The sequence below is a fragment of the Clavelina lepadiformis genome, chromosome 6 (assembly GCF_947623445.1).
Source record: "Clavelina lepadiformis chromosome 6, kaClaLepa1.1, whole genome shotgun sequence".
NCBI classification, from domain to species: Eukaryota; Metazoa; Chordata; class Ascidiacea; order Aplousobranchia; family Clavelinidae; genus Clavelina; species Clavelina lepadiformis.
In genome coordinates, this window is record NC_135245.1 from 14820118 (window position 1) to 14835677 (window position 15560).

Genomic DNA, 15560 nt, shown 5'->3' on the forward strand with positions numbered 1-15560 from the left:
CGAAACTAACCTACAGGACCTAAACTTATCTTAAAACTAATCTTGAACTCTAATTTCAATAAAACCATAGCTAAAATCGACTTTTTCCATACCAAATCCCTACTAGACTAGAAAGTTTGTATTAATAGCCGGATCAGTTAAATAAATAATCATTCTCTTTAGTGTTTTAATTCGGCAATCATTTTAGACTAACTAAATTTTCCTCATTCTAGACAAAACATAATTCATATAAACCTACTGGTTATTGTAACAATGCACATTTAAAAGTTGAAAGTGCCTAAGAAAGATGAAAATGCAGTACGAAGGATCTGATCTATGCATATCACCAATCTATAATTTTGTCCTACACAACTTAGTTTATTTAAACTGTATACATATCAACCTTTATTTATGTAGGATTTACTCAGTGTGCTTACAAGTCACAAACCAAAAAGGTTTTTTAATGGCGTCTAGACATTTTGTAAAATTTTCACAGAAGGTGCAACCGGTAACTGGAAAGATTATAACACCCTTTGATTTTTGATCGACCCCCGGGGACCAAAAAACAGCCCCAGAACTCCTCTCTTGAACTGCTTTGGAGAGAATAAGAGGGTAAAAAGCATGTGTACGCTTGCGCATTTGGCACAAAAACCGGCCTAAAATTTACTTAACTTTTTGTTATTACTTGACATAGATTTGGTCAATATCGATTATTAAAACATTTATAAGACGACAAGACATTCCTCTTTCCACATATGCAATAAATTATTGTTTAACTGCGGCAACTAGTGAGGAAATTGAACACATACCAGCCTTACTCTATCCAGCAAAGCAAACCAGCAAACAATCATTATTGCGACATCGTAAATTTCAAATCACACCCTCTTGTCACATCACAATTTCCAGTCTGACTTGTTTTTCAATGTATAAGCTAGGACTAGGTAGTTATGAATATGCGATATGCAGGCTACTTCAACTACACAATGATATAGCCTTCTTCGGGACACGCTTAACCACAAGAATATATATTGGAAATAAACACATAAAGGTCATGTTTCAAGGTTTATGGTTGGTGTTAAATTTTTGATAGTGACTATTTCCCCGTACCTACAGGTACATTATGTGGCCTGTTATTAAACATTGACTCTTTAATGGGTAGAATAGACAACATACCAACGATATTACTTTAATCAACGGGAGATAACAAATATGCTTTGGAACACAGCGGATGAACATACAATGCGCTGTATGTGGACTAGCTAGGACTGGGCAGACGAACATAAATAAAAGGAATCTTATTAGCGCAGGAAAGGTGAAAGCGGATGGCAGGCAATTTAGCATGTAATGAATTTACCTTAACCTAACCGAAGTTTATCATTTAGTCATTCGTCTAATTTAATGCTAACCACAGCTTATCTCTAAATAACTAGGATCTGCTAAATGACGAGGTGTGTGTGTTTGAAAGGTTTATTTCTTAGGTTATTTCTTTAGGTGGTAAAATTACTAAAAATGCAATCACTCGAAAGCTGTCGCATTGAGTTTTATAAAAATTTGTATGAGACCTGCCTGACACTACATCATACTGCAATATGGCAAAAATCACATACCTTTAACTCCCACAACCACTGAGTTGCTCAATGCCAAAATTTCTAATGCAGCATCATATAATGATCATAATAGAGTATACATGCAAAGCAACTGATTTAAGATTTGCATGTCCGCACAAAATATTTGAAAATCGCTGCTCATCACTTGCTTCTCGGTATCAGGATATTGTATGTGATCTGTTAAAAGACTGTTATCTTATTTCAGATTAAATAATTTGTGACAATTTAGGTCAGATGGTTGATTTCTGTTGGTAAACACGTTCATTGTCTCATGTAGAGGAGTCAGTCGACATGAGGCACCCAATTTTTAAATTAATTCAAAGAAAAACCTATACTTGTTTATCACACAAGTTAGGAATTTATTTTGCTTATGGTGCAATTGTTATGGTCTTGTATTCATTGCTTCACTTTGGAGAGGTATGTTATGTTTTGTTGTTTACCATGAAATGACTTTGTGAATTAAATTTAATGTATATATCATATTGAATGTGGTTAAATGTAAATACACTTGACATTTGTTTCATTAAAAGCATTAATTTTCTAGTTTTAACTTAGTTTAGTCACATGTTGCCATCAAAGGGCAAACATTTTTGCACGAACATCAGTATGAAAGATTGCTGTTAGACTAATATTGGTTTATTATAACTGCAAACCTGATACTGTCTGTTTTTGCAAACTTGCACTTTTCAAAAATAAACTATTGTTGTTGTGCAACTACAATATGTTGGAAATAAGTGATCTTCACAGATATTAGTTAACAGTTAAAGGAAATTATTTTTTTTTCAAATAAGTCCAAAGTGGGAGCTTGTTAACTCAAAACTGAAATACTGGCAAGTTAAATAATTGGAAATTAATTTACTGGCATGTTATTTTGAATTAAACAAAATTTGAAATATTTAAAATTGGTATAATTGATACTACTGTATGTGCATTATGCTGAGATCGATTACGTTACGGTACTATTCGAAATCTTGAATTTGAAGCGAGTATAGTTAACCTTGCTTTGTCTGTATTCATACCTAAGATAAACAACATACTTGTACATGACATTCATTGATAAAAAATAAAATTATTACAGTACTAATATTTGACAACACAAATAAAGTTTGATCATAATTTTCACCGTTATTATATCTTTAGGAACTGATGTCATGGAGCCAGTATCAATATGACATGGCGTTTAGTATTTATCACGACAACATCGCATCTCGGTCATTTCAGCGTAGACTTTGCTCTGAAGTTCCCATTGATGTAGTTTATACGTGGGTGAATGGTTCTGATCCACTGTTAATTGCAGAATTAAATAAAGCAAAACTGCAACAAGACTTCAATGCAACTCGCAGCAAAAATCTCACAGACTATGCCTGTAATTTGAGTGACTGCATGTTGCTGCCTCTATTAGTTGTAAGCCCACATTTAACTTCAACGCAAAAGGAAGAGTTTATGACTGAAAATGAAGTTCTTTCTTGCTTTGACCTGACCTTCATGAAGGATGTTCTAGGACATGCAGAAAATAATGTCTCAGTATTCAGGTAATTATGTGATGATATTTTGATATGTTTTAATTTGGCTCATTGCATGAATATATATATTTACTAAAACTTGATATATAACACAAAATTTGACAAAGGACAGCATGAGTTAAAGCAGGCATCACCAAACTACTACTAGAGATTAGTTTGTCTGGCCCGCCTCACTGTGCCATAAATGAGTGTATTGTAGCCTATTGAACAAAGCGATAATCCAGCCTGTGATGGTCAGTTTTCATGCTTATATGGTCCTTTGTGAAAAAAGTTTGGTGCAGTCTTAGTTAAAGCTTTAATAATTATCTTTTATGCTTTGATATCATTTGCCGGAACTTCACTTTATTTATAATTAAGCTGGTTATACTTTATATTCCAAATACTTTATATTCTGCAACATTACCAAACACTGGTTTAGTTTAATATTTCAATTTAATAACTGCTTAGTTTAATATTAATGGTGTTTGTCAGCTGTAAAGGAGGTGTACGTGTTTGTGAAAGGGTTAACTTTTTTGTTTATTTCTTTATGTAGTAAAATTACCCTAAATGCAATCATTCAAAAATCGCTGCATGAAACTCGATGAAACTTGGCTTGCAAACTACGCTTGCCCGAGACTAACTCATACCGGAATATGGTATAGTAGGTTTAACATTACTAAACATTTATCTTACATAGGATTAAAGTCAACGGTGGATGTTTGGCCGGAGAATACAATTTTCCCTCTTTTTTATGTTTATTTTATCTAAATTCTGCACGCGATATGAAACTTTGAAACTAGGGTTGGATTATCCGGATAACGGTTAACCGATTAACCGCAGTTTTTTTTTCTATCTGATATCCGGATATAATTCTGCCGGTTAACCGGCTAAAAGAGTATCGTTGCTAATGCGTTTTACTGTACACTTTTTAGTAAGTTTGAACATTCTTTGTTACGTAGAGGCTGACTCCCGCTGAGCGCAATTAAACCTTTGTTCACACTTCTATTGTCTTATACTTTCAACTACGGTACTGTGAAATGCACCAGTGAAATTTACTATCACGTCACAAAGAAAGCATAATGAATGATTCTTTTAATAGAAGACTGCATTCTCATGGCAAGGTAAAGTCTGTGAAGTGTCAGTTGAAAAGCTTTGACTACAACCTAGTTTGAAGTGACTAAATTTAAGAGATGGAATTTAAACGTTTCAAAAGTGATAATCCAGTTTGGGGCTACTTTCTACGATCAAGAAATGGTGAGAGGGCAAAATGTGAAACCTGTGAAAAGGATTGTCTCACTTAGCAGTTATTATCCGGTTAACCGGTTAGATAAATTCCAAATATACGGATATATCCGTTATCCGGATAGTAAAAATTATTGATATCCGAACTAACCCTATTTGAAACATACCAACAGCTAGGGTAATTCCCAGGCTAGAAAACAGCACCAACCATGCTGCACTCTAATTGGTTTAAACAGATTTTTAAAGAACTACATATGAGTCTGTCCCATACACCTCCTTAGCAAGATACAATATGTTATGCTTGGCTACAGATATAAAAGTTAATTCTTCGCTTGGCATTAATTTGTTTGTCTTCATTTAGATTTAAAAACCTCAACGCTGTTCGCTCAGCACACTTGAAAGGCAGCACCAATAACCAGACTATCACTCGTTTTCATGTGACAACTGACAACTCAGCTGCTTATTCAATGAGGCTTTTGCAGGCTCTTATATTTAAATCTATTCCTAGCAGCATTAAAACAAAAGAAGAATTGCTGCAAAATGTTCCAAACAGTTTGAAAGACGCAATTGATTGGTTACATTTCGGTACTGACAAACGTGCTGCCTTGGCCTGGCTCAAAGGTAAATACAATTGTTCTGTAAAAATTGATTGTTCTGTATGGTTAAATAGTTATGAAGGGAATATGAAAGGACCGATGATAACCTTACGGAATCTAAAATAACACACGAAAGTTTTTATGCCTTTATTTTTTAATGTGATTCATTTTTGGAGAAAAACAGTTGATCCAGCAATGCTGCTGTATCCATATTTCCCTTGGAAATGGCTTCACTTTAAGACTCAAGCAACGTTTCCAGTTTCCACTGCCTTAATCGCCTTTATGTTGTTAGCAATAATTGAATAAACCAGAGTTTTTTGTCAATGGGAATGAATGGAAATTTGGTGTATAAGATAAGTAAGGAATATATACTCCAAATAGTCCCAATCCCAGAATCAGTAATTTGTTGCAGTAGCCACTGGGTGGAGATATTATCGACATGAAGGAAGACAACGCTAGTATAAAAACTTATTGTGGATTTAAAGTATCCAGCAATCAGCATGATAAATTGAAGATAAAAAGTAAATTTATTATTCTCCTCGTTAGTCTCCCTACTTCCACAATTTTGGTCAGCTTCATTACTTTACATACACCTCCTGTATATATGCACAATCTATTTTAAATGTGTTTGACATATCTTGCTGATGTTGTCAATTATAATTCTCTGTTCTACAGAGAGATGTGCACATTGGCTTATTCTACACTACTTTGTCTTTTGTTTTTAAGACATGACTGTTGTTGAAGAATTTTTCGATGAAAAAAGTAATTCCTCCTTGAGATCGGGCTTCAAAATTGATGATGAATCAATTACAATCCATTCAGCATACTTTGTTGGAGTTATTGAGTCTCAAGGTCACGAGGATGTAATCTCAAAAAGTCGCTTTGAAGATAATGAAGAACTAAGGTGATGTCACCATGACCTATTTGGAGCTCTAATGGTTACAGGGATTTTTCTTGTGGTATTTTGATTTTCGTTGGCACTGGGCTTGCAAATGTGATACAAATAGTGCACTGTTTGCATTGTGTTGTTGCTGCACTGTGAATACCGCATGCTTCCTGATCCTATACGATTAGGTTTCACATCATTCTTTGAACTGTGACATGGCAATCAATTGAGCAACCTGCCAACATGACAACATTATGTTTTAATAAAATAACATATTTCCTGTGAAACACACAATAAGTGTGCATATATTTACGAGTTAACGTTGTGATCGTGTTTAGGTATTCCTTGCGATCTGTTGAGAAATATGCACCGTGGGTCAGGCACATTTTCATTGTTACAAATGGCCAAATTCCATACTGGCTCAATATGGATTCACCATATATAACACTTGTATGATTAATACCAAGTAGTTTTATGAATTAAAAACCATTAAACTGAGCAGTATTCCAGGCTATTCCAGTCACATTAAAAGTTTGAGTGATAAAGAACTTCTTTATAAATTATTGCTGCATGTTGCATGTATTTATGTAGTAGTCTATAAAGATTTTTTTCTGTTATTCTTGTTGACTTAGGTCACACATGAGGATATATTTGTCAATAAAAGTCATCTTCCAACGTTCAGTTCACCAGCCATTGAGGCTCACTTACACAGAATACCTGGTTTAGCTGATAAGTTCATTTATTTCAATGATGACGTTATGTTTGGAAAAGAGGTATTTGACTACATTTTGAGAAAATATTAGAAGTTCGGGATTTTGTATATTGCATTTTAGTAATTAATATAACATATTTAGTAAATTTTGCAAAGAGCATATGCAGAAAATGTTGCTTTATGTGATTTAGGTTTGGCCAGATGATTTTTACACACATTCATCAGGGCAAAAAGTGTACCTAACATGGCCAGTACCAAATTGTGCTGAGGGTTGCGCTCCATCCTGGATAACCGATGGCTACTGTGATACTGTCTGCAATGTGTCTGAATGCAACTGGGATGGTGGCGACTGCACAGGTAGTCGTCCATTTATTTTTAAACTGCTCTGATAGTCTGTCCAATTAACTAAGCAATTTATGCAAATTCATAAAGTTTTGTTTTGGTGACTACTGTATTCTATGTTATTAGACATAGACTGAGTAATGTTTTTTTAGGTCCCAACGTTAAAGCTGGTGTTGGCATGAGCAACAATTTTGGAAACAATTGGCAGCCATCATTTGGGTCCTATTGCAGACCAGGTTGTTCCACCGCCTGGCTAGCTGACAAGTTTTGTGATCAGGTGAAGCATCTGTTTAACTTCGAATTTTATTTGTAATTTAAATTATATTCAGCTTCATATCACAACAATGAAGTATCACTGTGAAAATTGCTTTCTTTATTGTCTACGCTTTAGCAAGGCGCTTCGAGTGGGAATGTATGATTAATTGCTTAGTACAGGGGTGTGCAACCTTTTGTACAAGAGGGCCAGATCCCAACAACTGGTTGAAACCGCGGGCCACACCTTTAATTAACATACACGTAGTTAAAAGCACAAAATCAATAACAGTGGTGGTTAAGACTGTTACAAGGTGCTAGTTGTACTTTAGCTACTGTATCTCTCAGACTATTTACTAATTGCTTAACCTTCAATTGCCCTTTCTTACTTATTTAACAGCGTCTACATTTTCCTTGAAATGCTAACTGCTCAGCAATTGACATCTTTGTGAATTGCGTTCTTGCTTTGCACAAGCTAGCCGTTAGGCCCTAATCGTCTGTCTGTGACGCAACAATACCCTAACGGTTAGGGTATTGTTGCGTCACACACATTCAGCCAAGGTTTGATTCAGCACTGCAAGGGGATTGGAATTGATTGCACATAGCAGACTAAACTAAATTAAAACTCGTTTCACGGGCCGCACACCGTTCAAAATTGTCACTTCTCCGCGGGCCGCATATTTTTCCTTTGCGGGCCGCATTTGGCCCGCGGGCCGCGGGTTGCACACCCCTGGCTTAGTACATAACTTACACGGCAATAAGTGGAATTTGTGAAAAAATTCATCTAATGACTTAGTTCACATATCAGTTCTGAAGTGTATTCAATATATTGTTGTTCTTTTTCCATTGTATTTTTATGATATTGTTTTTTGTGATGTTCTTATTCCTTTACTGAAAGTAATATGCATGCCTATAACAAGTTTATTTTTTACTATTAATTGTATGTACGATTAGTTGTCCATTGTTTAGCAGTTATTAACATTTATCAGGCTTGTAATACACATGAATGTGGATTTGATGCTGGGGATTGTGGATTAGCCAATTATGAGAAAGTATACAAACTTGCCTCAAAACTTAAGAATGGAACAACATACCACCTGCCACCAGGAAAGCTTGTTGGATATGTGGAAATATCAAAAGTATCGCTTTGTAGTACATATGCATATAGGTGTTATTACCAAAAATATTCAGGCAGTGCGTAAGGATTCTGAAAATTTTCCTGACAGTCCGAGGATAAAGATTATGATGTCGTACCAGTGCGTGATTTAGACAGAAATCCTGATACTGCAAGGGTTTTTCAAGCACTGCCTGTACTATAGGCAACGACACCTTTGCATATGCATGTTTTCAACACTTTTTTAAACTAAAGCCAATGATGACTTATTTATTATACTTGTGTGACAGCTTTTACAGGTTATATTTTATCTATATGCTTGTTTATGTTTAAATGACTTATGCTTACTTCCTTTTTTCCTTAAATGAAAATTTTTGTAGACATTTGAAAAGGTTACTGCAGCAAGTTTTGATAGCAATGAACATATTCGCATGGCAGCTGTTTCTAACAAATTCCATGTCATCACTATCGTATTTAATGCTGATGGAAATCAAACTGAGGTGGATATAATTTGTAACTATTGCTGCATTAGCAACGGGAACATATTTTTAAATATTGTAAAGATATATTTTTATATATTCCCATTATAAACTTGTGCTTCATAATGTTATGTATCAAATTGGAATATTGATGATAAATTAAACAACAACAGCTACACTTTTGTGTTGCATGGTGTTTGATTCTTTTAGTTAAGTTATTAAAATCTTTGCATAGAATAAATTACATATGAATTGTGCAGATTGCATTTAATGTTACTGGAATCCCATCCAATAACTCCAAAGAGTCTTTAAATAAGAAAGGTGACAGTGAAGTCACAATCTTCATGCAGTTTAAAGTGACAGCATTCCCTTCACAAAATGACACAAATGATGCAGACAATAATCACAAAGAAGATCAACAAAGTGAGGAGGAAAAGGATCATGACACTGACGTGAAAGTAGAAACAGAACGAGAAGAAACATTTTTTAAATCTAAAGATAACCTTCCTGAAGCCATTTTTGTTGATATTTCCGAAGATATGAAAAGGCCATCAACACAAAGAACACAAAAGTTGCCAAATAGAGAACTACCGTTTTCACTTGACAATTTAAACATTACAATACTACCTAAAGATGTTCAAGAACAATTTTTGGCATTGGAAGAAGAATACCGAAAAGAATATTTAACGGAACAGGGTTACAAATTTCGTTTGTATGAGTTTTTGTACCCTTATTTTAAGTTACTGTCTGACCACCAAAACTCTACGTCCATCGTTTTGCTTGAAAATAAATTGAAAGACAAAAAAACAAAAATACATGATGTGGGAAAACAAGGTAACACAGGTGATTCTTTGAAAAAAAACAAAGAAAGTGATTTCGAAGGCGAAAATGATCACTTCCATTTTAAAGGTGATCAAGGGATTGTTGAAACTGCGCAAAATGAAACTCAACAACAAGGCTTTTTAAGGTAATTATGTGTCTTTTTCTAACCTTTCATTAATCGTTTTTACCTTGATGATAACTTGACTTTTGAAACTTTTTTTAGAAACGATATTCCACATATTAATGAAAGCAAGTTAAAGGAAGTTGCAAAACAAGAGAATGTGGAAAAGTGAGTTTATTTTCCTACAAATGTGCAATTTAATTTTGTTTAGAACTAGTCTGCTAAATAATGACTGGCTTTATTTACCCTTCAAGGGAAGAGTTTCAGGGTTAAAACAAATTTCTCTCTTTTATTTGAACTTTACACATATAAAAAGTCTTTTTATTAAATACACCTATCATTAAATTTATTATGTGACCTGGCAAAACCTTCAGTAAAACAAATTTGTTAATACTTCAATTTAGTTTAAATTTGATTTGGCAGAAACTAAAATTTTATGTTTTAGAAGCAACAAGACAGGTGGTGGTTTTGTGTCACGAAATGTTCTTTCTTTGAAAAGCGCTCTCCTTGGGCAACCATCTAATTATGGGTTTCTTCCTTGGGAACATGATAAAAAAATTCAACATGACATAAAACGAATTGAAGATCGACAAAAAGTAGAAAATGAGTAAGTTTGTTTAAACAAAATTACTGCACTGAAAGTTGATCTTTCATCTTTTTAATTAATTTGTTTCTTATCAAGTTACAAAACAACATTTAAAAAACGAAAGTTACTTGACACATTTGGAGATTCATTGCGATTTGTCAGTGGAATTTTCAACAAAAGATTTGGTTTTACGCAACGAAAAGTTCCAGCACACATGCCTCATTTTATTGATAAGTAGGCATTCTTCATTTCCAATCAATCAGCTTAATATTTGTAACTCATTTAAGTTTCGTGTTTGAGGCTGTCACCAGTACCTGAACCGTTTCTTTTTTTCACAGAAATATTATGTATGAACTGCAGAACAAATTTCCTGAAGAATATGATTTGACATCTTCTCATCAATTTAGACATTCAAAGGTCAGTTATTGGCCCGGTGCCATGAGTTTAATTGATTTCATCCAGCATTCATGCTATTTGATATTATTTAACATGTAACATACATTGCAGGACATGCAATTTGCCTTCTCTTACTTTTATTACATAATGAGTGAAAGGAAAAGCATGGACCTGGAGGAAATTTTTCTTGAATTTGATACCGATCTGTCTGGTGTTTTATCAGATCGTGAAATCAGGTGATTTTAACACAATTGCATTTAAAAAAACAACCGTAAAATATTTTCTTCAGCGGGAGTTGTTACAGTAGTCCTGTGACATAAATTTCGTATTTTAGGTTGTTTGCAACAAAAATATTTTCACTTCCGCTGACATTAGAAGAGCTGACATCAGTTGAAGCTGAATTGAAAAGATGTGCATGGGAATTGTACGGCTCATCCACGGTAAAAACCGAGATCTAGGATTTAAAATTTTAATTTATTAAAAACGTAGCATCCCTTGTAGACTTGACACTGTTCATCAACATTTAAACTTCATAACTACGAGTTTCCCATTGAACCAAATGTTATTTTATTGCTGAACATACGCCACGTTGTAACCAGCTTGAATTTAACCAATCAAAATGTTTCTAGAATACCTCTGAAAGCGGAAATGCTACGTACCAAGGATACACTCAACCTACTAATGGGCTGGCTGATTGGGCAGTAACAGAAAAATATTATGCATCCGACATGCCTCTGGTCACAAAAGAATTGATGTTTAATTGTACATTTATAATGGAACATCTCAATAAAACTTACTCTGACATAAAGAAGTACAAGTTCCAAGTAATATTTCTTTCAATGCTATTCTTGTGGGGCCCATTTTATTTCATTGAATATTTTTTTGCAAATATCAAGTTTCAAGTTACTAAACTTGTCTGCAAATGCTTATTGCTCTGAATACTTGCAGGAAGTTGACCAAAACGAAATTGCTTTCAAAATGATCCGCGACAACGTTTCGACTGTGGTTGGTCAACTTGATGACGTCAGAAAAAATCCGAAGAAATTCATTTGCCTCAACGATAACATGAACCACAACCTTGAGTAAGTTGCATCAATTCGTTAGGTCAGAATAAGAAGTAGCCTTTCGGAATCCCACAAGTTAGCACCCGTTAAAGTTGGATGATGTTGAGTACGATTGTGGAGTGAGTAATAATTTTTTGATGGCAACCGAGTTTTCTTCGTGAAAAATATGTCTTTGTCTCATGATAACAGTTCCAATGCTACTCAATTTAAATCTTATATACCGCGTGATTAGGTTGAAAATGCGAAATGTAAGGAGTCTGTTTTTGCAATAAAAAAACACACGCCTTGTATAAAATACTCCATTAAGAAAGTGGAAGGACGATGTAATATAATTGTCGTTGATATTTTCAGACAAGCTGCCACAGTGAAAGCAGTTATTCGAGACTTCTATGAAAGCTTGTTTCCCATTCAGTCAAAATTCGAGCTTCCTTACGAATACAGAAATAGATTCACAAACATCAATGAACTGCGTGAGTGGAAAATATCCCACCAACGGACACTTCATACATTGCACTTTATCCTGGGATGTCTGTTTTTTTCCATGATTATTTCTTTTTTCTGGGATCACATCTTCAAACAATGGCGAAGACACCGACATAAAATCTTCAGAACGTTTTCTAAATACTTTCGAAATAATCGAAAAAGCAGCCCGGTCTAGCTGCAACTCGTGGAATAAATGCAGCTTTTGTTGTTATAAAGCAATGAGCTTGTTGCTAGCGACAAATTAGATGCTGAAACGACTAATTTTGTGGAGATGTTAAATTAGAGGACTTAGCCCAAACGTTGCCTTCACACTTCTCAGCACTTACTAGGCATTGCTCATAAACTTGATGTTTTGTGAGATACTGACTGCTACATTACACGATCACCCTTTCGGAAATATTTTTTATTGTTTTTATTATAAATATCAGGGGCAATTTACCAAATGACCATTCTGAACATCGGCAACAACAAACGGCTTTTGGTCGATATAGTTGCTTTTCAATATTCTGGCTCGTACGTTTAATGATTTAACTTGCGCAAAGCATCGATTGTTCGAATTACTTTCATGCTCGTTATGATCTGAGGTACATTACTTTTAGACTAGTCTTGTGTAATTTATTTACTGTATTTTTCTTTGTGTAATTCATAATGCTATGCCTTCATTGCCGGGATATTCAAGTAGTTAGCAGGGATTTGGCAAACCCATTGTTTGTCTTCATGAGAGTAGTTTGCCTTGCACAATTGCACGATTTCTTCCAAAGCTGCTAGTTAGTGCCATATATGCGCCAGCTATGTACAGTTTAGTGAAGATCATATTTCAACGTTTGCATTTATCCTGATTGCACCCGATTCGTCAAGGATTAGCCCATTGGGAAGGGAAAAGGGAACGCACGGATTAGCCATTCGTATGAGCTAACGGTAATAATGCCATCTTTTGAAGTAATCCTTGTAAGACTTATTATATGTCGTTACCTTATACTGCAATACCCTTGAGTTAATTTTGACTTCGACATATACTGTAACAATCACGTAAGTTTCCATCCATTCTAGATTTTTCGCATCGCTGTATGTAAAGGCGCTCTTAGTTCAATCGTGAAGCAAATTATCCCGGCCGCATTATTACCAAAGTACATTTGTTATGCAACTCGTCCTTTATATGCAAATAAGTATCTTTTACAATTCGCTTTATCACGATCTGTGGTGCCGTCGTTTTACTGAAATTCAAATTCTCGACGTGTATATTGTAGTAGTATACCAATATCGACCACGTTAAATTTATTTTCAGTGTATTTTATTATACAATGTAAGTCACTGTATGTTTAATCGACATGAAAGGGTAAAATTTTGATTCTGAACCTCAAACTGTTCGAAAACACTTTTTCAAAAGTTCCGATCGGAAATCAAAATTAATTTTGGCAATATTGTGAAATCGTCGAGACAAAAAATTGCACAAAAATGTTGAATATAATATTGATAGTTTCCGAAGCGTTGGTACAGCTGTGTAACTGTTTCACGTTCTATTTTGTGAATGTAACTCGCCAATCATTGTGATAACTGTGATTCATGTGAACGATTGTTTTAAAGCGTTTTTCCTTCGATGGTGCGTTGTGAAAATGGTGATACGTGTGACACTGAATATAACAGTTGAACTAGTATCAAGTATTGGTGATCTGAATTTGAAAAGAATCAGACTTGAGTTGGTTTTAAAATGATAAAAACGCTAGTTCGACGTCGTCGAAAAACATGCTTTTTGTTTGCAATAATATTTGTTCTTTTCCAAATTACCGGGCAAGTCTTAAAGGTAAGTTTAGTCTATATATAGTTTTTGTAAGACTTTTTGGTCAGCCCGGTAGTGTTAAATTCTTAGTTATTTTGTAGTTAGATACTTAAAGCTTGTTGGCGATGTACTTGTTAATTTATGCATACGTTTTCTAGATTTAATGGCAGTGCTAAACCCTCTACGTTTTTCTACAATTGCGTATAAATTTAGTGCTGCGTTTTGCAAAACAAAATTTCTCTCCATCGTTATATGAAGCCTAGCACCATTTTAGTTGACACTTGCAAGTGTCAATGAAGCCTGTCCGTTTCTTTTCGTTCAGAGGTTGTTTGTGAGCGTATTTCTGCTTTCATCATACTGCACTATGGAAACTAAACTTTTCGCTCCCCACAGTAGTACAGTCAATAAGAAAAGATTCAAAATATTAAAAAGTAGCAAGTCCACAAAGTCTGTTAAAATTACTTTTAACAATGTTTTCCACAAACACACGCAGACCTTTAAACCTCGTGAATTTCATTTTCGTTCCTCGTTTCAGCTGCAAAGCTCGCGACAGTCTACTAAAGCGATCAAAACTAATCGCAGTCATAAAAGGAAATCATCAGAACTATATGATTTGGTGTATACTTGGGTGAACGGATCTGATCCTGATTTTAAAACTTCCTTAAAAACTACCCTCCAACAAACGATTGGTTACCAGACACCGAGAATTTCAGAATTTCAAGATTATGATCAATTAAAGTAAGGAGAAGTTAATAGTTGTCTTCCAAACGGTTGTTGGACAAGCCTAAGATAAACTTTACTTCTTTGTATGTAACCACAGGTATTCGCTAAGGTCTGTTACCCTTCACTGTTCTTGGATACGAAATATCTATATCGTAACCAACGGACAAGTTCCCGTTTGGTTAAACACGAGTAACACAATGATTCAGTTGGTAAGCAAACTTTGAACTAAGCCTCAACCTCAATTTTTGTGTTACGTAATCCACACTAACACGCTTTACCTAATATTTTTGAGGTAAAACATTCCGAAATATTTCAAGAGCGCAACCATCTGCCAACTTTCAACTCCGCCGCAATTGAAGTCCATATACACAAAATCAACGGCCTCACTGCCAACTTTCTCTACTTTAACGATGATTTTTTGCTTGGAGCTAAGGTAAGTAAAGTAATATAACTGCCTATAAATCACTACTACTCAGAGAAGTTTTTCGCTTTTAGATTACACCTGAAGACTTCATGGCTTCAACTCATGAGTACAAAGTTTATCTGGCCGGTCGACTTCCATCCCTAACTAAACAGTTAGTTCCAAAACAAGCGAAAATAAAAGTCAAGTTCAAGGGTGAAGAAGCCGAAAGGGAACGGTGATCTTTGCGAATAATGTTAAAGGAGCCCTAGGTTATATGTTGAAATTTTTGCAATTTCCATGGATTTGCTGGGCTCTCACCAATGTTCCCTCTAAGCTGCGCGCGTGCGCAAATGCGCACTGCTGACACGGTCTCCGCGCACAGAAAATCTGTGCTGCGCACAAGAAAAAAATTCAACCTGAATTGAAAATAAAATAAACACATAATAATGGCCACAGTGCGCACGTGGCTCGTCT

At 34.9% G+C, this 15560-nt stretch overlaps 2 protein-coding genes across 7 annotated transcripts; both read left to right on the forward strand.

Annotated features, from left to right (window-relative positions):
• The first annotated feature begins 1795 nt into the window (after positions 1-1795).
• LOC143461547 (N-acetylglucosamine-1-phosphotransferase subunits alpha/beta-like) lies at positions 1796-13838 on the forward strand. 5 transcript variants are annotated; one of them, XM_076959288.1, is made up of 21 exons: positions 1796-2003; positions 2727-3118; positions 4692-4951; positions 5653-5830; positions 6151-6262; positions 6445-6585; positions 6716-6881; positions 7019-7143; positions 8108-8257; positions 8613-8732; positions 8972-9545; positions 9621-9678; positions 9757-9822; positions 10100-10261; positions 10337-10474; positions 10579-10657; positions 10748-10872; positions 10971-11076; positions 11266-11460; positions 11585-11718; positions 12052-13838. In XM_076959288.1, the coding sequence occupies exons 1-21, from the start codon at positions 1878-1880 to the stop codon at positions 12356-12358; spliced, it is 3714 nt and encodes a 1237-aa protein (XP_076815403.1). In that variant the 5' UTR covers positions 1796-1877; the 3' UTR covers positions 12359-13838. The 5 variants fall into 5 exon arrangements, with proteins under 5 accessions (XP_076815403.1, XP_076815404.1, XP_076815401.1 ...); XM_076959289.1 differs by having other exon boundaries at positions 10103-10261; XM_076959286.1 differs by having other exon boundaries at positions 8972-9678.
• Positions 13839-13846: 8 nt separating this feature from the next.
• Positions 13847-15398, forward strand: LOC143461549 (exopolysaccharide phosphotransferase SCO2594-like). Of its 2 annotated transcripts, none has more exons than XM_076959294.1 (5): positions 13847-13984; positions 14496-14698; positions 14781-14892; positions 14976-15116; positions 15179-15398. In XM_076959294.1, the coding sequence occupies exons 1-5, from the start codon at positions 13892-13894 to the stop codon at positions 15323-15325; spliced, it is 696 nt and encodes a 231-aa protein (XP_076815409.1). In that variant the 5' UTR covers positions 13847-13891; the 3' UTR covers positions 15326-15398. The 2 variants fall into 2 exon arrangements, with proteins under 2 accessions (XP_076815409.1, XP_076815410.1); XM_076959295.1 differs by having other exon boundaries at positions 15001-15116; positions 15179-15367.
• Positions 15399-15560: the final 162 nt, after the last annotated feature.

Excerpts from the sequence above, each read along its gene's own strand:
- LOC143461547 (XM_076959286.1), top strand. The coding sequence starts at position 1,878 with ATGAGGCACCCAATTTTTAAATTAATTCAAAGAAAAACCTATACTTGT. Across the intron at positions 6,882-7,018 it reads GGATGGTGGCGACTGCACAG|GTCCCAACGTTAAAGCTGGT; the intron begins GTAGTCGTCCAT and ends ATGTTTTTTTAG. Across the intron at positions 11,077-11,265 it reads AATTGTACGGCTCATCCACG|AATACCTCTGAAAGCGGAAA; the intron begins GTAAAAACCGAG and ends AAATGTTTCTAG.
- LOC143461549 (XM_076959294.1), top strand. The coding sequence starts at position 13,892 with ATGATAAAAACGCTAGTTCGACGTCGTCGAAAAACATGCTTTTTGTTT. Across the intron at positions 14,893-14,975 it reads GTAACACAATGATTCAGTTG|GTAAAACATTCCGAAATATT; the intron begins GTAAGCAAACTT and ends AATATTTTTGAG. Across the intron at positions 15,117-15,178 it reads ATTTTTTGCTTGGAGCTAAG|ATTACACCTGAAGACTTCAT; the intron begins GTAAGTAAAGTA and ends TTTCGCTTTTAG.